The sequence below is a fragment of the Aedes aegypti genome, chromosome 1 (genome assembly GCF_002204515.2).
Source record: "Aedes aegypti strain LVP_AGWG chromosome 1, AaegL5.0 Primary Assembly, whole genome shotgun sequence".
In the NCBI taxonomy this organism is placed as follows: domain Eukaryota; kingdom Metazoa; phylum Arthropoda; class Insecta; order Diptera; family Culicidae; genus Aedes; species Aedes aegypti.
This window is the reverse complement of record NC_035107.1, coordinates 276,533,224-276,560,792: the sequence shown is the minus strand read 5'-3', so window position 1 is coordinate 276,560,792 and position 27,569 is coordinate 276,533,224. Positions and strand designations below refer to the sequence as shown.

General features: G+C 38.8%; 1 protein-coding gene across 1 annotated transcript in view; it reads left to right on the top strand.

Moving 5' to 3' along the window:
- Positions 1–27,569, top strand: part of LOC110674134 (dynein heavy chain 10, axonemal) — a 363,130-nt gene that overhangs the window by 120,755 nt on the left and 214,806 nt on the right. The window contains exon 21 of the mRNA XM_021837893.1: positions 6,884–6,967. Within this exon, the coding sequence (XP_021693585.1) occupies positions 6,884–6,967 (84 nt within the window). The remainder of the gene's footprint in view (positions 1–6,883; positions 6,968–27,569) is intronic.

The following is a 27,569-nucleotide window of genomic DNA, read 5'->3' as shown; positions in this document are numbered from 1 at the left end:
AATACTTCATTGAGGTATTAAACAGCTATTGAGGTCTGCTGGAGGTATTGAACTACAATTGAAAAATTTCATTTTTATATGAAAATCCATCAAGTATTATTGAGGTATTACAATACCTGATCTAGTTATCAGTTTGGTGTTCGTAGAATATGCTTGAGATATTATTTGAGGTATTTTACCTCTTATGCAGGGCTAATTCATACCTCATTCAGGTATTTAGTATTGGAAATCATCTGGTATGGAATACCTCAATTTGGTATTCAGTAGTTATTTTCTTCTGCTCGGGTAGCATAACGAAGTTGCAGTGCAAATGTATGCGTGTGCTACGTCCGTAATGTGGCTGTGTATGCCATGACGGTGAGTGTATGGACCGACACTTGGTGTTGACCAGTCAGTATAGTGTTGGATCCTTGATGAGGCAAGTCGAGTTACATTGGGAGAGTCCGGCTGGCGTTCCAAGTGATTCTTCTGCAGTGAATAAATATGGCTGCCAGTAATCGAACGAGAGCTAGAGGATATTTACATTGGCGATCCTGCCAGGAGATCATTCATGTTTGTTGTTATTTCCCTCAGCAAAACAGCGGAAAGAATCACTTGGAACTGCATTTGAAATGGGAACGTAGTCCCCAAAATCAGTACAAAGGTGCGAAGGAACGAAACAATCGTCCACAGTGGAGCATCGAGGAAACAAAAAAAAACAAACGGTGAATAATGAACACCACGCATGGATGGGTAATGTAAACCTGAAAGAAAAATAGGGTGCGTAATGAAAACCACCCGAGAAATGGAAGTGTAATGAAAACCTTCCAAGAAAATGGCGAGTAAAGAAAACCGCCGAAGACGTGTAATGAAAACCGTCGAATAGGGTGCGTAATAAAAACCACCCGAGATATAGAAGTGTATCGAAAACCATACCATGTAACGAAAACCGTCAAATAGGGTGCGTATTGAAAACCACCCAAGATATGGAAGTGTATCGAAACCCAAACACAAAAATTGCGTGTTATGAAAACAGCTGAGGATGTGCAATGAAACTTTCAAATAGGGTGCATAATAAAAACCAGCGGAGATATTGAAGTGTAATTAATATCTTCCAAGGAAATGGCATACAAAATAAACCGCTGAATACGTGTAATATGGAAGTGCAATGAACGGAAGTGTTATGAAAACCTTTCAAGAAAGCATGTAATAAAAACCGTCTAATAGGGTGCATAATGAAAATCACCCGAGAGATGAAATTGTAATGGAAACCTTCCAAGAAAATGGCGTGTCGAGACAAACTTCATGAACCGCCTGGGAAAATTAGTGTGCCAGAACAACCGTCTGAATCTGGTGCGTAATGAAAGCTATCCAGATTAAAGGAACGTGTCATGACATCAGTCAAGAATGGAATCTGTGTTGTGTAAGGTAAACCACCCAGTAGTTGTTTTTGCTAATATGGAGCTTCTAAGGCACTGTTTTCCCAACCTTTTGTGGTTAGAAAAACGGTTTGATGTAAGGTGCTCGCAAGCCACATGATCCATGGTCCATGGGCGATGGTCCCCATTGGGAAATGTAGTTGTAGAGTTTGTAAAGAAAACCAGAACAGGATGGCTTCTGAGATAAAGGAACAGTGATCTTTCGTTAAACTTTCTATCGATTTGTATTGATAAAAACTGAAATTTGTATATGCCACAAATTGGCTTGAGAACGGGTCAACCGAATGACATTATCTTTTCTCTATTGCATTCGTTCAGCGCAACGATATGTTCCTGCGTGAAAAAGTAGAATATTGATGATAAAGTTTTGGAAAATGGTATAAATAGTCGCAAATACTGTTGACAATGATAATTTGGCAATTTTTGTGTTTTTTTTTAAATCAACTTTTGACATTATAATTTGGATGCAGTACGAAATTTGCGGGGACAGAAAGGTCCTCAATATTTCGTCTCTTCGAATGTGAGAACCATGTAAAGTATATCCGTTATTTGAAGAAAAAAAAAATGCGGGAGATTAAAAATATCTGATGGATTCAATAACGACAACAAGTGCCTGAGATCGAAGTCAATCAACGATGAGTTAGAATAATTTGACATCAAGACAAACATCTGTTTTTTTTTCTCATTCCTGTACGCTGCATATGGCATGCAATGAGGTTTGATCGACATCTGGTGGCGGGCTGACAACTGATAAGATAATGAGCCTCTGTACGTGCCATAAATTCTTTTGTTCTTTTGACTTTAACTGTGCGCCGTGTGTTGGTGCTGTCTCGCTCTCTCTCACGGGCAACTTGAAAACAAAGCGCACAGTAAAAGTCAAACGTTTTATGGCATGCATACGCTCACTGTTTGATCCAACATAGGTTTATTTAAAAGAAACATAGACATTTAGTTACGAGTATGAGGAAACACAAGTGTACAGAACCGGGAGAAAAAGTGTCGCGCGGAGAAAATTACACGACGCAACAATGTGCACTGTTTGACTAGGGAAAGTGTGCTGTAGGAGAACAAACGGTTCATAATAATATGAAAGTTCTTTTCAATCAAAATGTTCTTTTTAAGATGCTCCTAGTTTCGGTAGGTAACATGCTACCGTTCCAACTGGATTTGCATCTGATGCTGTTGCAGCTGCGGGACACCACCGCGTCGAACGCTGAACAACTGCTGCAGGACTTCGCCGATGGGATCCACAGATTCCCGTCCGGAGGGTGAAAGCCTAGAGATCACCGCCTGATGAGATGGCATGCTTTATCGCCTTGTGTGGGATCGTAGTGCATAGCAGCTCCCAGGAGTCATGAATCCACCGGGACCAACCGGAGGAGGTGGAATGGTTTCAAGCGGTTCCGGAGGTTCTCGTGATGCATCGCTATTGAGGTTGGGTACTGGTGGCCAGGGTGATGTTGGTGCTACAGATGAAGCTAGCTGAACCGGTGGTAGAAGGGTGGCGTTATTGGTGGTGTAGATCTGTCTCCTCTACCGTTCTTCGTGGCACTTAGCTCTGAGCTTACCGTCATTAGCAGGCAGATTAGATCATCCGCTATCAATTCAGCAGTTCGGGATGAAGGCAGAATTTTGCTTTGTATGGCCGACTGGAAGAGCCTCGACTTGTAATGATGTTGGCAACTTGTTCCTTTACTTCTCCCATGGCTCATCCGAATCGCTTTACTGTTTTCAATGGTATCCTCCTGCGTTATTAGAAAACAATCATGTTATTCTAAACCTAAAATAATCTAATAATGGACCCAACATTATGTTTCATTTGATTTGAAAATTCCACAATTCCAGCGACGACAAAACGAAATAAAAATACTTAATTTAGAGATTTTTTTTTTTTGCTAACTTGCAGATCGTGATGAATTATTTTGGCACCAGAGTTAACTGCGAAGTGTGGTTTGGGCTACAATGCGCATAGTTAGGATGCCTTAGTTATCTGAACTAAAACGTAGTAAATGTCCCAAAAAGCGTGATCATTTCCACTATCTTTTGGCATAGTAGAATTGAACAAACAGTAATGGTTTAGATTACCATATATTTTTATCAGTGTACCATAATTTAATCGACCTTTAAAAAGTTGGTCGATGAATAGCGACAGAAGCGTAACCTTTGCTCTGTGGTTGATTTAAAAGAGGGAAAACAGAATACATCCAAAATTTAGTTTGGTCCAAGGGTGGTGACAAAATCTCTAAAACCCCAAAAAAAAAGGGATTTATGGACGTACATCAACGAGAAGTGTTTGAAAATTGAATATACTTGGCCTGAACTTGAGCATTTGTTATTAAAATTGGACAGGGCTTTTGGACCCCATGGTCTATGGAAAAAAGTCGAACTGTTTTTGTCGAGTTTGACAAAGTTTGAGGATATATAGTACAGACCTCTTGCGGTGGAAACGGTTTAACAGAGTAAAAATTGGTGCCATGATGGAACGGAAAGTACCTATTCATAAACAATGTGGTTTGACTTATTTGTGGGTTGTTCTATGGGAGTGCCATAATGAATGAATTTAACTCAGATTTGAGTAAATTTGTTACTTTTTGTACGTCTAATTATTTTTTTTCGGGGAAGAGGGAGAATGTGGGGTACACAGAGCTTAACACGTTCAATGTCCTTCCCCTCACATGCAACGCTAGCATAACGAAGTTGCAGTGCAAATGTATGCGTGTGCTACGTCCGTAATGTGGCTGTGTATGCCATGACGGTGAGTGTATGGACCGACACTTGGTGTTGACCAGTCAGTATAGTGTTGGATCCTTGATGAGGCAAGTCGAGTTACATTGCAGTGAATAAATATGGCTGCCAGTAATCGAACGAGAGCTAGAGGATATTTACAGAATCCTGTCGAAGATTCCTCCAGAAATCCTGCCGGAGATTCCTCCAGGAATTCTGTCGGAGATTCCTCCAGGAATCCTGACAGAGATTCTTCTAGGAATCCTATCAGAGATTGCTCCAGGAATTCTGTCAGAGAATCCTCTGAAAATCCTCTCAGAGATTTCTCCTGGAATCCTATCAGATATTCCTCCAGGAAACCTGTCAGAGATTTCTCCAGTAATCATGTCGGAGATTCCTCTAGGAATCTTGTCAGAGATTCCTCAAGGAATCCTGTCAGAGATTCCTCCAGAAAACCTGTCGTAGATTACTCCAAGAATCCTGTCGGAGATTCCTCCAGGAATCCTGTCAGAGATTCTTCCAGGATTCCTGTCGGAGATTCCTCCTGGAATCCTGTCAGCGATTAATTCAGGAATCCTGTCAGATATTCCTCTAGGAATCCTGTCAGAGATTCCTCCAGGAATTCTGTCAGAGAATCCTTCGAAAATCCTCTCAGAGATTCCTCCAGGAATCCTATCAGAGATTCATCCAGCAATCCTGTCAGAGATTAATCCAGGAATCTTATCAGATATTCCTCCAGGAATTCTGTCAGAGAATCCTTCGAAAATCCTCTCAGAGATTCCTCCAGGAATCCTATCAGAGATTCATCCAGCAATCCTGTCAGAGATTAATCCAGGAATCTTATCAGATATTCCTCCAGGAATCCTGTCTGGATTCCTTTAGTAAACCCGTCAGAGATTCCTCTAGGAATCCTATCGGAGATTCCTCCAGGAATCCACTCAGAGATTCCTCCAGGAATCCTGTTGGAGATTCCTCCAGGAATCCTGTTGGAGATTCCTCCAGGATAATAAATCCGGTTAGATATTCCTTCTGGAATCCTGTCGGAGATTCCTCATGGAATCCTGACAGAGATTTCTCCAGTAATCCTGTTATAGATTCCTCCAGAAATTCTATCAAACATTCCTCTACGAATGCTGTCAGAGATTTCTCCAGGAATCCTGTTAGAGATTCCTTCAGGAATTTTGCCAGATATTCCTCCTGGAATCCTGTCAGATATTCGTCCAGGAATGTTGTCAGAGATTCCTCCAAAAATCCTGTTAGTTTTTGTCCAAATACATTAGAACGCATTCTGAAGATGCTTTTTGTATTCTTGGGAGCTCTTTGAGAATCTCTAGACGTAGAAAATTGTCTATCGCATACCCTTACCACCTTCCCAATCGAACTCGCCTCGGTCATTCCAATGAAGAATGGCAGCTCCGTGCGAAGAATGTGCCTCGTCGCTGACATCGAAATGGCACACGCACGCTGGACACATCATCAAAAAGCGGACCACCCTCTGGGGGGATGCCCCCCCAGATCAAGTCCACTCGAAGAATCCTTTCTTGTTTTCTCGTTTGCCGCTTCTTGGTTCTGTCGATTCGATTTGAATTGGAATGACATAACGATCAAAACGGGGGTGGGACATCATCTTCATTTTTTATTGCTTTATTACCGTATCACGTTTCGGATGCCGGGAGTTGCCATCTGTGGACGTAGTTTGGTTGCTACTCATGAATTCACATAATGTCGATGAAAAATGCTACATGCTATTGCTGTGAGGATGGCCAGGTGTGACACGACTATTGCCAGAAACGGCGTTTGGGGACTCTTGCTGTTTTGGGTTATCGGCATAAAATGATGATTTTTCCTATCCGTTAGATAAGTGAACCGATGCGAAGCGTTATCCTAGTAACAGAAATTTGTTAGAAAATTAACAAATTTATTGATTGCAGTTTTTAAATTCGACACAAAAAGCTGGAGAATCGTTCATTCAGATTGATTAAAATTCAGTCGTGAACATTCAAACAAAATCAAGGTGCTTTTCAAACCTACGGTACATGAATCTACCCTAGCTCAATGAAAAATCACTGACAAAGCCATCCACTCGAAGGAAGCCAGACAACAAACTGCCCAATCGTTGTTTCAGACGTGTCCAAATTGCTCGAATCTTTTGATCAATCGTCTTGCTACCGTCCATTGCATCCCAAAAAAACAATACTTCGGCCAAGCACCTACCAGCAATAGAGCCTATCGGTTCGTTAGTCAGCCATCAAAAGCTCTAGTCTGAGAGGAAGCAAAAAACCAGAAAACCACACATGCAATTGATTCTTCCTGCTATTTTTTGACAAGCTCACATATTTTTTGCCTTCCCCGGCTGGACCAATGCTCATCCATCTGTCGGGGACTTAACCAGTTGGCTGATGCCTTCTTCTACTACACTGAAATCTCAATTTACGTTTAGTCTGTTCACTTAAATTCCATTTACGTAATTATGTTAGGCCAATGTAATATCTTAGAGATGACTAAATTTTCCACGATAAACTAATGTATGTCTTCTTGAATTCACGAGCTACTTGGAGTACAGCTATTAGAAATCATGAAGATAAGCAGTATTTCATGCTCACGTCAGATCAAACACCTATGATCTTTAATGCTTATAGTCCAACCCATTACGTAAATAGAGGTTTCAGTGTACTGCTCTCCTTGCCCATATGTACCTATTTCTAACTACTGTGTCCGTGTCCGACTGTTTCTACTTGCAGGAGCAACTATTTACCGACGTGGAGCACGTTACCAAAATGGTGAACGATTATAACGAGCTGGTACTCGGCCTGGCAGCTCCGGAGGTAAGTCCCTGGCCATGGCCAAGAATTTAATTAAACTTTCCGTTTTCCTAACATTTGCACAATGTTTGCTTGCGCTCTTCGACGTCGTCGTCGTTGTCGTTTTCTTCGTCGTCAACGTCCCTAGTAGCTGTACTGGAATGGACCTTGAGTACCCGAGCAGGAACAAATGATTCCCCCCAATCTATCACTATTTCTGTATAATACCATAATTAGGTAGTGTTCAGTTGTTCAGATATAGTCTGCACCTCAATTTTGTGTTATAATGTTAAATAAAATACCTCATTGAGTTATCCGTGAGATAATCAGGACTGCTCGAAATATTGAAATATTTAACGTTCAACGCTCCGTCATCGCAATCATTGTCATTGTCGAAACTTCAGAAGCAGTTTTTCCGTTCAAAACTGAAAATTATTCGATGGAAATGTGTTCACTGTGTTTCTGATGGAGAATAGAATACAGTGAACACATTTTCATGTAAATTTTCCTGATTTTGAACGAAAAAACTTCTTTTGAAAATTCTGAAATCAGTGACGAATCCTGCCCCCTTAACTACTTTAGAAAAAAAAACCATTTCTCTATGAAAATACAGGTGGATGGATTACCAACTGGTGAGCTCGTTTTATGCTTTTTATAACACAAATTTGTATCGTGGCTATGTAACATATATTTAAGGTAAAACATCTCGGAATCCAAAGATGGCCGGCACAATGGCCGAGTTGTGCACCTACTCACGTTTTCAAAGGCACTAAACTGGAGAAATAGTTGGCAAACGTTTCTGTTCTTCTTATTTTAAGCTTTGTGATAGTACATAAAGCCAAATTCAAAAGTGCACTGTTGTTGGATGCTTTCTTTGCGAGATTTGTGCCTTTGAAGTTTTCGTGCAATCTTAGAAGGTGATTCCAGACTGTTTCACCTTTATCGTCAATCATATTATGGATAGCTTGTCGCTATAAGTGTCGGCATAAATCTATATCCCGGTTTAATAAAAAAATCCTCCTGCTCGGGTATCTACGAACGAATGTGGACTGATGAGAACTAGGACCAGCGTGGGGGCAGTAGTGGTCAAGTCGAACAGTGGAATTCGATTTTTATTCCGTTTTTGCAATTGAGGTTTCTTTTTTTTTGCTTGCTTTGGGGCTTAATGTTTGGCCTAGGTTGGAACTAGGTACTTCTATCAGACCGCAGTCTGGAAGTCCAAACCAACACGCCATGATGTTTGATTGCGCAAGGTTCGTTGATGAATTGGATATAGGGAAGGTGGAAACTATGAAAGCGTAGTTATTCCAGTCCGAAAAAAAAAATACAGCAGAGTGATAGAATGTTTAAAACGGTGTTATCGTCCTAAATTTACATCCCCAACAGAATAGAAACATAGCTGTTACTATTCCAGTAAGCTGGCTAATTATTCTAATATCAAGCGTATGCTAGAATAAGGGCGTAAGTCGCATGATCGATTTCTGTTCATCGATCCTCATCGATCTGTGAATAAAGGTAACAAGATGCTATTTCGTTAGCATATTTTCTTCTCAGGACGCAAGATAGCATCGCTGCCAAGCGGTCCGAAGTAGAAAAATACTAACGAACTTGCATCTTGTCACCGATGGATCGATGAAGAGAAATCGATCATGCGACTACCGCCCTTATTCTAGCACACGCTTGATATGCAGGGTAGGAATCGTCCCCGTCAAAGGGAAAAAGTCGACGATCGTGTCTTCGACAAATTATGAGCCTTTTTTAGAAAAAAAAAATCCAATGAAAACAAAACACGTCTGCAGATTATCAAACGATCTCTAAATCGTCAACTTCGCCCGCTTACCAACAAAGCTTTTTTGGAATCATGAGACTGGTTCACTTGCTAATACAAGTACCGTTTCGACTCATATTCCGAACACTTAAGACCAACAGTGACTTCAAATCCATCTGGTTGGCATAAATTAGCTGAAATTTGTGGAAATTATAATTTCTCCGCCAAGTCTAACTGTTAGCTATTGGGTGTGTCGATAAAATTGTCCATTTAAACTTGTTTAGTATTGTTTTTTACGTAAAAGTTTGAAACAACATTTTAATTCAAATGCCGAACACTGTCTTCATTTTGTCTCATATTCCGAACACCTAGATCCGAATTCCGAACAGCACGAATAAATCAGACTCAAATGAATAATTTCACAATCAAGTTCATCTGAGCTAATTTTACTGGCCTCGAACTAGAGAATTCTCACTACTCCCTAAACTAGATCGGAATACGTTAAAAGTGAATTGCAATAGTCTACCATTTCCTTGTGATTTGATCACATATTTCAGCGAAACATTTCAACCAAATCGTCAAACAAGAACTGAGTGTTCGGAGTATGAGTCTGTTCGGAATTTGATACAAAACGGTAATAGGGCGATATTCAAAACTGAAAAGCCAATAGATGGTTCTTTTTCAGTGGTAGTAAAAAGGAAACCTGAAGCAAAGGTGGTGCTTATTTTGCTTCAGGTTTTCTTGTTTACTATCTCTGAAAAGAGCCCTATATTGCCTTTTCAGTTTTTAATAACGCCCTATTGCTTGCATTAGAAAGTAAACCAGCCACATGATTCTACAATAGCTAGAATAGAATAGGAAGATGAAGTAAACACAAAATGTTATGTATTCCCATTACGATTGATTACTAATCACTTCTTTTACGATCCAGTTTCTTAATTGCTAATAATCTACGTTTTTCATTATTTTCCATACGTTTTGACACTTTGACTACCATTCCTCCATGCGCTTAGAAGTTTGAGAAATTTGAGAATCCAGCGTATCGCGATTACTGAGTGGAGTACAAACATCAGTGTCACCGCTCAGCGGCCAATGAGAGCAACTGAATGTTCGGAAGGTTGTTGTCTGTACTTTTTGCTGCTGCCACCAACTGGTAGCGTATAGGCCTTTTCATGTGACAGGTCCGTCTTTGCATTTGTTCACATCGGTGGAGGACCGGTGCTATCACGGGACTGTCATCTCCATAGAAGAACTTTCAAAGAGCTTCCCGATCAGCTGATTTGAAACGTCTTGTGAAAAGACCTATAAGCACGATGTAAACAGTTGTTATCCTATTATGTAATGGCCACAAACATTATTTACATCGTACAGCAGAATAGCGCCCAATTCTGATGCTTGGTTGTTTTCCAACGGACCACTCGTGGCGCTCGTACCACTTTTGTTCGAGTTTGAAGTTTGCTCTCTACCGTCATCCCGCGGTTGGCCCAACACAGTGCACTATGGGCCAGGAACCCAATCTGGCGGGACAAAATTAATAACTCGGTAACGAAGCGTTTCCGGTATTTGGTGTCTTCGGCAAAGTTTTTGTAACAACGAGGACCATCTACTGACATAAACGGATAGTTTGTAAATCGTCCGCATAGGTGGCGCCACAATCTAGCTTTTTACTGTGACGTTCTAGAGACTTGGCATGTTCGGCAAAGTTGTTCATTTTGATAAAATAAACAACTCTCTCGAAGACGTCAAAATTCCACAGCCTACTGTTTTCGAGTTATTGGCGAAATTAGAGAAAATTAGTGAAAAAACGATTTTTTTCACTAAATTTGACATATATAATCATATAATATTTTTTGCTGATAAATATACAACGAACGCAAGCTCTGGTGGAAAAAAAAAATAATACATCGCATAAAACCTAAGAAATTATGAAAAAACTTGAAAAATAGAGCAATTTTTAAACCTTAATATCTCCAAAAGCGCAAAAAAAAGCAAGCTCAAATTTTCAGGCAACATAGAGCAATACTTGATGAAACGGATGTCAAAATTCCAGAGAGGTATATTTTGGTGTTTTTGAGATTTTTAAATTTTTTTTACGGTTTCCTTTCCATTACGCGATTAATATTGTCATGGCAAATATTTAAGTGTATGTTTAAATTATCGGAAAAATATATTTTATTATTTCATGAAATTATTATATCTGCTCACAATACAAGCTGGCTTTGGATTTCATCTCGAATTCGTTGTCACAGTTTTCTGGAAGCTCAAAATTTGAGCAAATCCGGTGATTAAACACATATTTAAGGTTGAACAACCTAACAGTTCTCAAAATCGAAGGAATCTCCAAATTCCAAGAATCAACGCTCTTTCCGCTTTAAAACAAATCTACAAGCTCCGGACAAGAGATCGTGCGCTCTGAAATTTTAGTATTTAGAAATATCGACATGAATATGCTTTAAAATTTGATTTTCCGTGTTAAAAGTAACACATTCACAAAATAAATTGCTCACCTCGAACCATGATGCCAACAATTAACTGACACATTATCAAATCTTTCATGGCATACTATATTATTTGAATTATTGAAGAAAAACAATTATGTACCCAGTTTTAATCTACACTTTCATCTACATTACTCGATATCAACTCAAGGAACTGCTCTTAAACTAAATTTCATGGCTACTATGATGGCTTTTTAAAACAGTTTTCTGAAAGTTTTTGTTTTCTTGAAGTCGATCGTCCCTTCATTGGAGAAATATAATCATTGTAAAAAAAATGATAGATCTCAAAAACACCAAAATACACTCTTCCAAAAGATCAGGTAAATTTAAGTGTTTTTAGATGCACATAAAAGAAGCGAACCTTTTGACATAATATTACATCTGTTCTTAAAATTACATGACCACTAGAAACCAAAAAAAATACACGCCGGGACGTAAAAGTCAGTCAAACTGACTTTTACATCACGGCGTGTAATTTTGTTCGAATCTTGGTGTCATAAATTTTAGGCATTCATTAACAGGCTCGCGTACTTTGGCATTTATATTCTCATAACATCGAAACTCTTACCTCTATGCTACTTTTGTCGATGCACGCATATCCGATGGGCAACAAACGCACAACACATAATAGAGCGATGATCCTTCGAGATGCAACAAATAATGATCGATTTCAATCACTAAAACCTGGCTTTCTTTTGGAATCACTTCACGGAACCCTTCTAAAACACAGTGGCAATCTCATATTAGGTCCTTCAAACCGATTAGACCTATAACCACTACGATGCCACATGAAAAAGCAATTCCAATTGACAGCGATCAGCCAACGCGAAACAAAGCAAACATTTTTCATGCTCACAAATCACTGCATCAAAAAACACACGGAATACTCGGTCAAAACCGCACTTACTTGAAGCAAACACAACTTCTCACAATACTTTTCAAATTTATTTCATTTGTTTAGCCAAACTTTGATTTTTCTTCAGTTTTAACAGTTATTTCGCAAAAAAAAAACTGAGGAATGAAATCGCGAATTACACAACCGGCCATGTTTGAAAGCAAACTCGATGATTTGCATGATGCCGAAACCAAAGTCAAAGATCATGTAAATTTACGGCTTATGTAATACAAATTTCCGTCTAACGTTTATATTGTAAAGTATGCAGCGTGTAAAATTAGGAAATTGACAGAAACGTTTTATGTTTTGGAAAAAGAAGGATTATTGGACGTAATTCTCTATTACAGTAAATTGTGAATAAAAAGGAACAGAAAAATGCGTTTGAAATGCGTTTACGTCACAAAATGTTTAAGTTCTGGTTAAATTAGGTCACATGTAAATTCCTATTTTTTTAAGAGTGTATACCTCTCTGGAATTTTTACATCCGTTTCATCAACTATTGCTCTATGCTGCCTGAAAATTTGAGCTTGCGATTTTTTGCGTTTTTGGAGATATTAAGGTTCAAAAAAGGCTCTATTTTTCAGTTTTTTCATAATTTCTTAATTTGTATGCGTCGTATTATTAAAATTTTTCCACCAGAACTTGCGTTTGTTATATATTTATCAGCAAAAAATATTATATGACATGGTTCTTAGGAAAAATGTCAAATTCGATGAAAAAAATCGTTTTTTTTACTAATTTTCTCTAATTTCGCCAATAACTCGAAAACAGTAGGCTGTGGAATTTTGACGTCTTCGAGAGAGTTGTTAATTTTATCAAAATGAACAACTTTGCAGAACATGCCAAATCTTTAGAACGTCACAGTAAAAAGTTAGATTGTGGCGCCACCTATGCGGACGATTTACGAACTATCCGTTGGTCGGTCCTCGTTGTATCAAAAAACTTTGCCGAAGACACCAAATACCGGAAACGCTTCGTTACCGAGTTATTAATTTTGTCCCGCCAGATTGCGTCCCTGTCCCATAGTGCAGTGTTTTTAGCATTGGGGGTTAACGTTCGCGAGACAGTCGTTCTAGATGCTGCGTATATTTGATTGTGTAATGTCATTCGTTGTTTGGTGTATAGCAAGGGAGTGTACAATAAACGCCTTCTTCTTGTGAAAAAGGGGAGCTAACGAAGATTGTCAGCCTTGCCAATAAGTATTTCAAGCATCGACTAACTTACCAGTCAGGCTAAGGCCTGGGTGGCCTCTACTGTAGATGGGAGACATCTCCATTCGACTCGGTCCATGGCTGCTTGCGTTAGTCACGCATTCTGCTAAAGGTCCGCAGATCGTCCTCAATTTGATCGACTCATCTTGCTTGCTGCGCACCACGTCGTCTCATGCCGGTCGGATTTTTTTCGAAAACCATTTTCACCGGAATGTTATTCGAGATTCTGATGCTATGTCCGGTCCACCGCAACCTCCCAATTTTTGCATTGTTGACGATGGTTGATGTTCCCAGCAGCTTGTATAATTTATGATTCATCCCGGATGAATCATCCGCTTTTTCCACGCTCCGTCTTCCATCTGCACTCCGCCGTAGATGGTCCGCAACACCTTCCGTTCAAAAACACCAAGGGTGCGTTGGTCCTCTGCACGTAGGGTCCATGTTTCGTGCCCATAGAGGAGAACCGGTCTAATCAGCGTCTAGTAGATGATTAACTTCATGCGATGGCGAACTTTGCTCGATCGAGAAGTTCTACGAAGTCCAAAATAGACACGATTTCCAGTCCCTCGCTATCATGTACTTCGTCTTCAAAACATTGATGTTCAGTCCAATTCGCCTGGCTTCACCCCTTGTCGGATGTACGTATCCGCTATCGTCTCAAAGTTCCGTGCTACAATGTCAATATCGTCGGCGAAACAAAGTAGCTCTCTGAAGATCGTGCCTCTCGTGTCTATTCCCGCTCTTCTTATTACATCTTCTAACGCAATGTTGAGCAGTAAACTCGAAAGCCCAACCCTCTGCGAGATTCAAAGGGACTCGAGAGTGTCTCTGATACTCGGACTACGCACATCACTTGCTCTATCGTCGCCTTGATCAAGCTTATCAGTTTGTCCGGGAAACCGAATTAGTGCATAATCTGCTATAGCTAATCTCGATCGATTGTATTATAGGCCGATGTAAAATCGATGAACATATGATGTACCCAGTATTCACGGCATTTAAGCAATACCTGGCGGATGGCGAATATCTTATCCGTTGCATTCGCTCTCGTGATGCATTCTTCTCCAGTCTTATCTCTGATTCGGGACCTCCGTGAACAAATGCTGCTGTTGCGATGCCACCTATGACGGATCATATGTGCCCCCAGCCAGTCAAGCGGCGACGTCAAGCTGCTCTTATAGGGTAAACAGGTATAATACGCCCCCCCTAAGGAAAAACTGTTCTATCGCAGTGGCAAATGCATTACATCTATAGTTTTTGGTGTCAAAGTGTTATTTACTTGGTTGGCCATGCTCTGCATGCAAATTGTTTCGCGGATATTTAAGATATGTAATCATATTTACATGTTGAAAAAGCCTCAATCCCTTGAAAATGAAATGGGGCGTATTGCCCGGTTGGGGCGCATAATACCAATTTACCCTACGTCGATACGGCGTGCAGGCTGTTTCACCCGATCACCAACGGTCCTACCCGATGTGGGGTATTTAGAGGTGCGGTCGAACATCAAATTAGTATTTGTGATAACGTCAGTTTTGCAGTGGTACCTAGTTGTGCAATGCCAACTTCGGCGAGCCGAAAGTTCACGAAGTAGCCGAAGATGGCGCCACGTTTGGAAAGCTGCGAACACGCAGTCTTGTCGTCACCATCAGCTGATCGTTTTGTTTACATCTTTTTCGTGACTAATCCAAGCAAACACATAGTTTCTGTTATATATGACATTGGGTCCTACCTATGTGTTCATGTCACTAACTACGTTTTTACATCACGCGGCGAGCATCCGTCATATATCTGCTCCAGCTGCGCGTAAAACGTCTCCTTCTCGTTGTCGAGTCTCTCTTCATGTGGAGAGTGTACGTTGATAATGCTGCAGTTGAAGAAACGGCTTTTCATCCTAATCTTGCACATCCTGATCGGCTGGCACCCGATAACGCGTTGCCTCGTCTTGCCCAACACTATGAAGCCAGTTCCTAGCTCATTTGTGGTGCCACAGGTTTGACTGAAGGTAGCCGCTCGATGCCCACTTCTCCACACCTTCTGTCCAGTCCAACAAAGTTCCTGCAGTGCTACGATATCGAAGTTACGGGGATGTAGTTCGTCGTAGATTAGCCAACCTGCGAAACCAAATGACTTGCAATTTCATGTTCCAAGCATCAATCGTAATCCTTATTTTGTCACGTGGGTCTTTGTCGATTGTTCCGGGTCATACTTTTCCTATGTTATCCACATTAAGGTTTTTTTACGGGTGGCTTATTGAGTCTACACCAACATTTCTGTCTCGCCGGAGCGCCACCGTGCCAGCTGTGTTTAACATCCCAACTAACACTAGGGCTGACGGCACTACCACCTTGGATTTAGCTGTTTGTGATACAGCTTTTCTCACTCAGCCGATGGATACCAGAACAGATACTGTTTGAGACGCGCCTTCTGGTGAACAGACGCTCGAGACGTACCTTCTCAATCTAGAAGTTCTCAATCTAGCTGATGTCAGAAGGCACGCTTAGGAGAGTCGAATTGGGCATCTCAGAGAGCCGAAGGAGGTGTAGGGTTGTGAAGGAGAAAATGGGGTCGTGACGGACTTTGGTTTCAGGTTGGCCGATTGCGCTGCAGAATCGTTACCCGTTCTGTGGCGTAGTTGGTTAACGCGCCCAGTCTAGCGTATTGGGAGTCGTGGGATCGAAGCCCACCAGAACGATTCTATTATTTTTCACAATCTTACAACTCAATTTGTCCAAATTGACTTTTGTGTCTACGACCTTCAGGTATTTTCAGGAAATCAGTGCCCAGGCTGCAGCGAAGTACACAGCTCTTAGCCCTTAGCGGTCTTTGTCATCGTTTGACCCGTAGACGCGTGAGGTAGGAACTCATGAGGACCGAAGCTGTGTTGGACACTCCTTCCGACTGACCGTTCTGCAACAAATTTTCCCGAAATTGTCTGTAATAGTGTTGGGATCGCAACAGATTTTTTTTTTTTTTTTTTTGTTCTTACGATTCTCTAGAAAGTGCTTGTTTTAATTCCTTCAGTTTTTGTTGAAACGCTAAAAATGACACTCAGGCTTCGTCATTTGGCGTAAAGGCTTGTGTCATCCACAAACAAAGGCTTTTGACATCCCTAAGGTAACTTAGGTAACTCAGGTGAGCAATTCTCGCTGAAACCAGGCCGCCATCGGCACCCATCGTTAGAATTCCAATTTTATGTCACTGATCGCTAGTTTTCGATAAAACTTAAGGGTGGTCCTTTCGGTTTTCTCAAATTGGTGGACCCCTCGTACGCCAGCTGGCTAAACAGTTTGCGAAAAAGCCCATTTTTTGATAAATCTTGGGTATTTCTTCACTTGATATGTCTCATATTTCCTTGGAACACATAGCAAACTTAGTGGCATCGTATAGAGAAAGGATATAGCTTTCATTTGAAATTAAAAAAAAAATTGGCGGCCATTTTGAATTTGGTCGCCATCTTGAATTTCGTTAGAAAAATCGAATTTTCACCATTAGCGCATCGCTCGCTTTGAATTCTGATACCACTATCAGAAAGCTGAGGAAAAATTGCGTAAGATAGGCTACAAAAACAAGGTAAGCAATGGTATTTACCCTATGAAATGAACGATTTTCTATATCATTTTCTACGATTTTGACGTACCGTCAAGCTACCATTCACCGTGCATTTAAAAAAAAATAGCGCTTCAAAAAATCATATAATTTTTCCAAATAATTTGGAGCGTACTAGAATACCACTACGTAGCGTGCTATTATATAGTAATTCAGGGAAAAACTAAAACTAGTGATGCGTAACAAAAAGTTACTCAAAAATTATGTTTGAAAATGTCATGTTAAGGTCGCCTCGTACCGTTCTATGTCACCATTTACCGTGCACTTAGTGCACCATTCACCGTGCGTATAGTTTTCGTCATGATTTAATTTTGTATCTTGAAGAAACGTTGTTGGTGGAGCAACCATGTTTCTAGTAGTGTGCGTACTCATTTTTAAGAGTATTCAAATCTTCATTTACAATAAAAACCAAAAAAAAAATAAAAATTGCCTAAATATTTATTTTTTCATTAAAATCGTTATAAGATGTTTTAAATCCAACATAATAATAAATTTAATATAACCGAATAATTTCATGCCTTTTACACTTATGCACGGTAATAGGAACCATATATATTGAAAAGGATCCATTCACCGTGCATTTGGGTTTCGACTAAAACACAATAAAAATTCTAATTTGCATAAAATATCATTGCTCATACGATGAAAATAATCCTCATAATAGTATCCGCAGTGAAAACTCGTAGAAATTTTGAAAAAGTTCATATTTTATCGTTAAAATGGAAAATGTGAATTTTTGTCGTTTCTACTAAGAGTGATGAAAAATCTCATTATTTAACAGAAGTAACATGATTTTGACTACATAAACCAGGTTTTTCAAAATGCTTTGTGATAAAAACTACTTCATTTCATCAGTTTTATCTTATTTTGCTGACAAAAGAATAATTTGTGAAAATTGTATGAATGTTCTGTAGGAATTTGTATATGTGCACGGTGAATGGAGGCCGCACGGTGACTGGTGACTTAACGGTATATGGCGAGTGCAATCAATGCAAACATTATTTTGCGTACAACAAAGAAACAAGTTTTCAACCGTTGGTGTTTTATTCGATTCAGATGAAGAGTAGGAGTATTATTTTGAGTGAAAAAGTATGGCGGCCATCTTGGATTTTGACGCAATCTTTGTTTTAAGTATTAGAATGAGTTTTCACCTTGTTAGCACTTAACATGTAGAATTTTAATGCTACCGTTACACTCATTCTTCTTCATGTTCTTCTGTTTCCTGACGTTACGTCCCTACTGGAACAGAGCCAGCCCCTCAGCTTAACTGGTTTTAAAAAACAAATTGTCGAATAGGATTTATGAACGCTTATTTGCTACCTAAATGATTCTTCTGCATATCTTCGAGTTGGAAAATAGCATTATTTCTTCCATTTATTTGGTCTAAAACCATTGATAGAAATGAACAATCAGCTGAACAGCTGAGATAAGATAAGAAAAAAAATCTGGTTGTTTTTTAACGGAGGCCTCATAATTCAACGTGATGAGCGCTGAGATGGTAAAAAATCATCCAACTGCTAAAAACCAAGATGGTGTCGAAATCCAAGATGGCCGCCAGATTTTTTAACCTCAAAATTATACACCTGTGTTTCGGCATTACGTTCACAATAGAACAAAGCCTGCTTTTCATCTTTCAATTTCGCTATTTTTCACATGTATGTTGGGCGGTAGTAAAAACAATACATTATGGCTCAGAAAATCTCAGAAAAGGGTTTTTTTGCTCAAAAACTTAAGATTTCCATTCTAAATTAATGCACTTTTGGCAATATTTCACGTTAAAATTACAGATATTACCACAAGACTTACTAATGTCCCAACGAGCAATCTACAAACATTATTTAATGAACAACAATGCATATCGCAAAAAAAAGTTGGTTTATTTCAATCAATGTTTTCATTTATTTAAATTGTTTAATCCTTATTCCTGAATTCAAAGATATGTCGAAGAATTATTCTGTTATCAAAAATTGCATTATAAAAGAAAAGTATCAGGCTCGGTTCCGTTAGGAATGTAACGTCAGGAAAATGAAAAATAATAATAAGAAGAGTATACGTAACCTTATTTTTATTAGTAGGATCTAAATTCAACATGTTGAATGCTATCAAGGTGAAAAATTAATTCTACTACTTAAAATCAAGATGGCCGCCAGATTTTATCATACAAAATAATACTCTTATTCTTCACATGATTCGAATAAAACACCAACGATTGAAAACTTGTTTCTTTGTTGTACGCAAACTAATGTTTGTATTGATTGCACTCTCCATATACGTCAAAATCGTAGAAAATGATATAGAAAATCGTTCATTTCATAGGGTAAAAACCATTGCTCACCTAGTTTTTGTAGCCCATCTTACGCAATTTTTCCTCAGTTTTCTAATGGTGGTATCAGAATTCAAAACGAGCGGTGCGCTAATGGTGAAAAATCGATTTTTCCAACAAAATTCAAGATGGCGACCAAATTCAAAATGGCCGCCAATTTTTTTTTTTTTAACTTCAAATGAAAGCTATATACTTTCTCTATACGATGCCACTAAGTTTGCTATGTGTTCCAAGGGAAATATGACACATATCACGTGAAGAAATACCCAAGATTTATCAAAAAATGGGCTTTTTCGCAGACTGTTTAGCCAGCTGGCGTACGAGGGGTCCACCAATTTGAGAAAACCGGAAGGACCACCCTTAAGTTTTATCGAAAACTAGCGATCAAGGACATAAAATTAGAATTCTAACGATGGGTGTCGATGGCGGCCTGGTTTCAGCGAGAATTGCTCAGGTGTACAAATATTGTCTCGTAATACTGTCTTGAGGAGCAATATCTCTTCAGAAGAGTTCACAGGCTCTTTTAAGTAAATCCTGCTAAAATTCCTAATGGTATCCAAATTAATTTCCCAAGGAATCCTTAAGAAACATTACTGAAAAAATCATGAATAATCTTCAAAAAATAAAAAATAATCTCTGGAGCTTCATGGAGAAATTTCTAAAAAGGGGGACGGACCTGGTGTAGTAGTTATAACACACGCCTCTCACGCCGAGGACCTGGGATCGAATCCCATCCCCGAGATAGTCACTGACAAAAAAGTTATAGCGACGACTTCCTTCGGAAGGGAAGTACAGCCGTTGGTCCCGAGATGAACTAGCCCAGGGCTAAAAATCTCGTTAATAAAGATAAAAAAAAAAGAATTCTAAAAACAAGTATTCTTATTATTCGGCGAGAAATCTTTGATTTCGATTGAAATAGGGAGATTGATTTTTATCTCATATCATTTAATTTTATTTTCTTTCTGATGAGAAGCATCAAATTTGTTCCGCATTCCGTAGCTACCTTCCGGAATTCCGAGATACGGTATCTAAAACATCTTTCTGCTAACTCCATGAAGTCTATGCTTTATTTTAAATTTCTTCTTGGAATCTCAGTTATCTAGAGTGATTGTAGAACGGCTAGAAATCTCGCTTATTGTTCAACAGTCCGTGTATTTCTCATGGCGTGTTTAACAATTAGCGATCATTTACCCGTTAAAAAAATGTAGAATTCTCTAGTTTTCCAGTAGATTTTCATAGCATGATCATGATAGCATTCCTATTGAATGCGTTCAAACTAATCATCAAATAACAGAATGTCCAACAATCTTACAAGTGTATAGGATTTCAATTGGTATTGAAGTTTAAATGATCTCAACAGCGCAATCCTGGACATAGGTCAATCGATATTAATTAATTTTGATATCTTCGTCTGGATCCTCTTCCTAGCTCTTAGCCTTCAAACCGAAAAACAAAAAAAAACGATCCGTTTTCCCATCAAATCCATTCAGAAATGACATTTCCATAATAAGCACGCGCACTATCCAAGTTCCTTCATAAATAATTAACTAGAACTAAAAGACGTCACGGGCGTCATTCCGCGCAAATTTTGTCATCCCCGCTTGACGGTAGGAAATCTGAAACCCCTCGGCACATAGCGGTTCAGATTTAGGAAAATCCTGTCAAAAATTTTGCATTCTTGGTATTTTACATGTATTGATCATCATAATTATTTAAGAACATGTTTCAGGGTTGCATACCCTATTTTGGGCATGGTCACCATATTTTGATTTTCACAGAACTAACTTTTTGTTTTTTTTTTTTTGTAAATTTTGAGCAAGATTATCTTTTCAGCAAGATATCTTTGCGTGGAGTGCTGGGGAGCAATTTGTACGATACAATATTTACATTAATAATTGTTAAGTAAATATGGTTATCGACAGATGAAACAAATTTTCATCCGGGAATTTTGAATCTATTTAATAATGATGTCTGACCGAATAAAACTTATTCTTATTCAATTTTGGTGAAAATTTGTTAAATTTTTAAATAAAAATTTTTTTATAGAGCATGTGAGCCTACACACTTAAAAAAAATTACGGATTACGGTGAAATTTCACCGTAATCTCAACAGCTGAAGCTTCGGTGAACAATCACCGAACAATTTGTAAAATCTTTGAACGAAATCATAAAGAAAAACAAGAAAATGACTCAGACCGGGCATCGAACTCCCGGCTTACTGATCAGGAAGTAGGCTTGCTACCATTAACCCGTATAGGCCTGAGTGAAAGCAAAAATACTAAAACCCTCACCGTTCCGCGAATTCTTAACGGATTTAAATGATTTTTTGTCAGTATACTGGCCCACATATCTAGTTTCTAGAAGTGGCCAGAGGAAGTCGTAAATATTCCTGTGGCCGGAGTTATTCCGGTGGGTCACTGGGTCAAGTCGGGTAAAAAAGGGCTATTTTTAGGGGCATGCCAAGTTACCTTCATTTATTTTCATTGACAATAATTTAAATTTGCATAAATCATTTAGATCTGATATTCAACATTTTATATGAAGAGTTTTGCACCGTTTAAAATATACCGGATGTGGTCATTCGCACGTAATGCCCGGACGAACCGGCTATACATTTGTTGGATACTAAACCGGTTCAATGCTCGAAAAGTAGAAGTCAAACATAATTGTGCACTAAAATGCGTTCCTATAGGCTTGGTACAGATGTTTAGATACAAATTGACCACTTTATTGTAAATTTGAAGCGTTTCGGGACCCATAAATGGTCATTTGTATTATCATTCACATGCAGGACCCATAGTTATCCAATTAAATCTTTTCTCAAAAGGTTTACACTGATGCAATTTTCTTAAAATTCCGTGATAAAGTGGTCACATTATTGCCGATTTTGGAAATTATCTGTGACTTAAAATTTGCCTACTTCCAGGGGCACAAACGGGAACTACCCTTTTCACCCGACCTGACCCAGTGACCCACCGGAATAACTCCGGCCTCATGAATATTTCCGACTTCCTCTGGCCACTTCTAGAAACTAGATATGTGGGCCAGTATACTGACAAAAAATCATTTGAATCCGTTAGGAATTTGCGGAACGGTGTGGGTTTTAGTATTTTTGCTTTCACTCAGGCCGAATTTTCTCCGGTAAAATAGTTGATTTCACTGATTTTGTCGGTAAAATAGTTGATTTCACTGGAAAATCTGTAATTTTGTTGTTTACAGTTCAATTACGGTGATTTATTTCACAGGATACTGCGATTTATTTTAAGTGTGTACTAAGAGTCCATACACGAAGATTTTTTTCTTTTGCAAATTTCGTATGTATTATTTACCATCTGATATAGTATATGAATATTAGAAAAATTGAGGTTTAACCAGTTCTTTAGAGAACTAGACCTCTGTGCGTCGTTGAGGAAGATCCCGATTCTTCGCAACGCGCAGTGACCCCACCTGCTGATGTTATCTATGTAATGCAGCAAAAATAAGTCCTTAAAACTGTCCAAGTCTCCATTCGAGTAAATCCCCACCGGATTCAAACGTTGCCTTTGCCATTAATTTATCCCTGCCATCATAAATATTCATAGAAAATGATAAGTAACGAAGCAAATGATAGGACGGACCTAGGCAAACGGCGTATCACACTGAAGTCCATCTTGAGACTCCGCCGCTCGCCATCAATTGGAAAAGTATGTTCAATAGGGTGACCCATGATGATCAAACTAGAAAAATCTTCGAGTTTGACGTTTTTGAATGTTTGGGACTAACAGACACCCTCAGAGTGAAATGCTGGTGATTTTACATTGGCGCCTGCCACGGCAGAATGCAGACCAATGAAGGGGAGTGGAAGGAATAGATATTGCATTTTAAAACTGGCCCACAATAGACCGGATATACACCTGCATCGACTATGCGGGAAGGTAATAGGGATAAGGTATTTCATGGCAGAGAGGCTTCTTTTTGGTCTGGTAAAAATGAACAAATTTGATGGATGCTACTAAAGTTGATTTTTTTCAACCAATACACAGCGTAACAAAAATCACATTTGTGCGTGTCTCAAGGATCAATTTTTGTATCTATAGTAGACTTGGGGTCGCTAAATCTGATGCCGCTCTCAGAAATGTGCCAGCACGTCATAATGTTTAGCTACAGATCGCCAAATGTGTATAAAACACTGGTTCCATTGATGTTTACATGAAATTTAAACTGTTTTATTAAACTTTTTAGTGATCTAATCCACCAAGAATGCAAAATAGGACTTAAAGATTTAATTTATGATTCAGTTAAAATTTATAGATAAATTTTCATTTAATCGATTTTTTAACGTACTTGCAATCTTCATACAAAATTCTTTGTTTCTCCTCTATGACAAAATACAAATCTTTTCTAAACCACCAAAAAATAACTTTTGACCATAGAAAGTATTATGAACTTTGTTGATATTGTTATACCCTTGAAGTTCAAATTATGTGATAAATAAAGCAAATAAATTGCCATTGAAGCCAAATTTTGCATTCTTAACAGTCAATAACTCCAAAACTACACGTGCTATGATATTTCCTAAAACAGCAATGGATTCAGCAACCCCTAATAAGATAAATAGCGGTATTTTTGTGTTTGAGGCAAATACGTGTTCCGCAGTGTAATAGGTCACCCTAATATACAGACTTGCAATGACTGAAATAATCAGGATTCCCCCACAGAGCCGTCCCCGTTCGCCGTTCCACTTTTCACTTTATTTAAATATTAATTGTTCGTCTCGCGGCAATTTACTACCTCGATTACAATTATTCCACCAGAGCTGGAAAAGTCCAACGCGGGCAACAATTTAACGGTCGCGGTTTGAATCGGACTCGGAAACTTTACGGCGGTACAAGTTGGCTGCATCGTGCGGATGATAAATTTTCTTCTTATGAGATTGTAACGTTATCTTATTTTTTCGGCTTATCTCTTCACAATAAACAACGTAGGGGGAGAAAGATGCTAGGGATTTGCGTACTTTCCGGACTGCCGCATTATTTCAGGGTGTCTCAATTTGGCTCATGGAAGTCAGTGATTTTGGGGACTAACCTAAACTGACGGATTGACGCAAGATTGACACAAATTTCTGGTGTGTTTAGCGCGAGTTGCGAGTTCAGCGCTTGGAGCCCTGCACAATTTCTACTAGTCTTTAATGCGCTTACTCGCAACGTTTCGTAGTTTGGTATCAAAGTGATCAATACAATGCTCTACAGGTTGATCAGTTGGATGCCATAATCGGTCAAAGGATTTCAGTTTGAGGATCGTTTGCAGTTTTGTTGCCTCAACAACCCAAAACTTGTAGTTTGATATGATCAGTGCTACTCAGCGTAGTCCTCGATGTGGACGGCTATTCGTTACTGTGCAGGCCACTCCAACGAGGAGTTTCCGACGAAGAAATATCTCCCGAAATCATAGACTTCACGCGTTATTTCTGGTTCTATGCTGGCAGGTATTATTCTTCTTCCTTTTCTTGGTTTTTGGCATTTCGTCTTCACTGGTACAGAGCCTGCTTCTCAGCTTAGTGTTCTTATGAGCATTTCCGCAGTTGTTAAATAGGAGCTTTCTTCGCCAAAGTTTAAATTTTCGCATTCGTATATCGTGTGGCAAGTACGATGATACTCTATGCCCAGGGAATTCTAGTAAATTCCCATTACAAAAAGATCCTGGACCGACCGGGAATCGAACCCAGACATCTTCAGCATGGCTTTGCTTTGTAGCCGTGGATTCTAACCACTCGGCTAAGAAAGGCCCCTGGCAGATGAAGTGCAGAAATCGATACTGCTATACGGTTGGACGTTAGCTTCCTATGGTTAACTCGGTATAGTTTCTGACGGTAGATCTGTTCTATCCGACGAAGAAAACCTAGTCAGTATAAAATATTCTGAACCGGTGCCTCACGAGCAATAATCGAGGTCAGTCTTGTGGGTTAGGCGGAGGGTAACTTTCGATTCACGACGAACATTTGTTGGCGCTACAATCAACACTCCATAACTAGATATTGAAGGGACCATCGAGTTAGGGAGGTATCAAGTTATAGAAAACAAAATCAGAGCACAAAAGGGAGAGTAGACTGTATTTCGTGATCTACTCAACCTGAGAGAGACTCGCGAAGAGGAAAAATATCAACGTCATATGCAGCCCACATTCCCCTCTCACGAAACGTCAAATGCAGCCCACCGTTTTTATGGCTGAAAAAGTGAAAAGTATTGTGTTCAAAGTAAACTGTTATTAAAAACCTCAGCCGGCGGAGCAGTTTTTTACTAAGTTGCTGATAAATCTAAGCAAAAGATTAATTAATTCTAATGTCTGCTTCGTTTGCTGGCATGAAATCTCACTCAAACGGCTCACGGCGTGTATATGGGAAAGGTTTATCACAAAAAAATAGGCATCGCTAAATCTTTCACTATTCGAAAACATAGGTTTTTAGTTTTCATTTGACGTGTTCCCCAAAAAAATCCACCGAGGGATCCCGAACATTTTTTTTATTTAAAATTTTTGTTCTTTAGACTACATTATTTTTAAATGTAATCATTGCAAAAGACAGCTTCGTTGGATAAAAGTTTTATTTCCATATAAAAATTCATAAAATAAATATATATACATATCTATTGAGTTTCATTTTGTAAAAAACAAAACTGTCCTATGTGATTTTGAGGATTTATTGAGCTATATGACACTTATTCGATTAGATATGTTGTAAGTTCGACTGTTCACTTATTCATACTGTGGAAGTATATCTAACCGAGCACTGTTTCTTTTCATGGTTAGAATACATTAAATTTATTCTTCTTCTGTCTGGCATTACACCTCTGTTGGGACATAGCCTGCTTCCCAGCTTAGAGTTTGTTGAGTACTTAGATATTGATTGAGAATTTTCTTTGCCAATCAACCGTTAAAGATTAAAAGTAGAATGGATCAACATTACAACGGCCTACGAAAGTAAATGGAATATGCTTAAACGCCCTGTTACCCAAGCCTTAGCAAAAAGTTTAAAAAATCCTCGTTAAGAATATTATCCAGGCACCCGGAGTAAGTGACACTACACAGACTTTTTTAATAGTATTGAAGTTATTTTGATGTTTTTAGCTTGGAATTTCAAAATTTAATAAGAATGTAGTGGAAGATATTTCCTGTTAAATCAAATCATAAAAATAATTCCACCGTGAAAGTGGTTTTTCTGACAAGCAGAACAACAATAATAAAATTTTCACAATTACTGTCGTAATTAAAACACGTAAGTAGCTAACAAACAAGAAAGTTTTACCATTTTATACTCCTTTTAGATTGATATCAAATTCATATAATATATGTTTTCAACATGAGATATGGTTAATTATGTGATTATTGGCAACGGTAAGTGTTATGAGGAAGAATAAAAATTTAAATTTCATGTGCCCACTTGCCCCGTAGAGTTGAGTAACTGCAATTTACAGTAGATTTTTATGACTTTATTCTAATGGTTTCAATATCTCGAAAGGATACCTTCCCATTCGTGCGGACATCAGCGAATACAGGGTGCAACTTTTGCAATTTTTTGGGCTATTTCATGAAAGCAACATCAATCAAGTGGCTGCATTTATTGGTCGTAGCAAAATGAGCTCCATACAGCATGTATTTTACATTACCTTTTGGAGCTTTTTGGGGGGTTTTGCGATGATAGTGACTCAAGAGTCTGCCTTGAGCTCTACCTCTGTTTTTACAGTAGCTCCATAAACTTAAGTCAGGAGGGGCCAAATTAGGATCTTCAAATTCAAATCATGTGTCCCTTTTTTATGTCAGATGTCCATGGAATATCCGTTGCAGAGACATAATGAACAAACTTCCAAAGATATCGAATTTATCGACTGTTTCATACTGATTGAAAAAAAAAATGACTCAATGATTCTTTTGGTCTGGTCCAAACTGTTAGTACTTACTGGGTCATGGAATGGCGTTTCTTGAATCTTGAATAAATTTTCTGTTCCTCAAATGTGTGTTTTTTGCTTATTTATGAAGCCAGATTGTGCCTGTTGACCACGATATTTTCTAGGATTTAACAGTTGAGTTAACACAACTGCAAGACTATTTTTAATTCAAAGAGTCACTATTTTGGCATGTTGTTTTTTTTTTTTGTATCATATTAATTGTGGAAAACGTGACAATATTAACCCAGCAGCAAGTGATATTGATTTGTAAAAATGGTTCAAAAGAGCTCTATTTCGTATCAATCGTTTGGCAGCGTCCATTTATTACGTAACGCTAAAATCGGAAATTTTTGACCACCTCACCCCATCCCCCTCCGTAACGTTTTTTGTATGGAAAAATTAAACG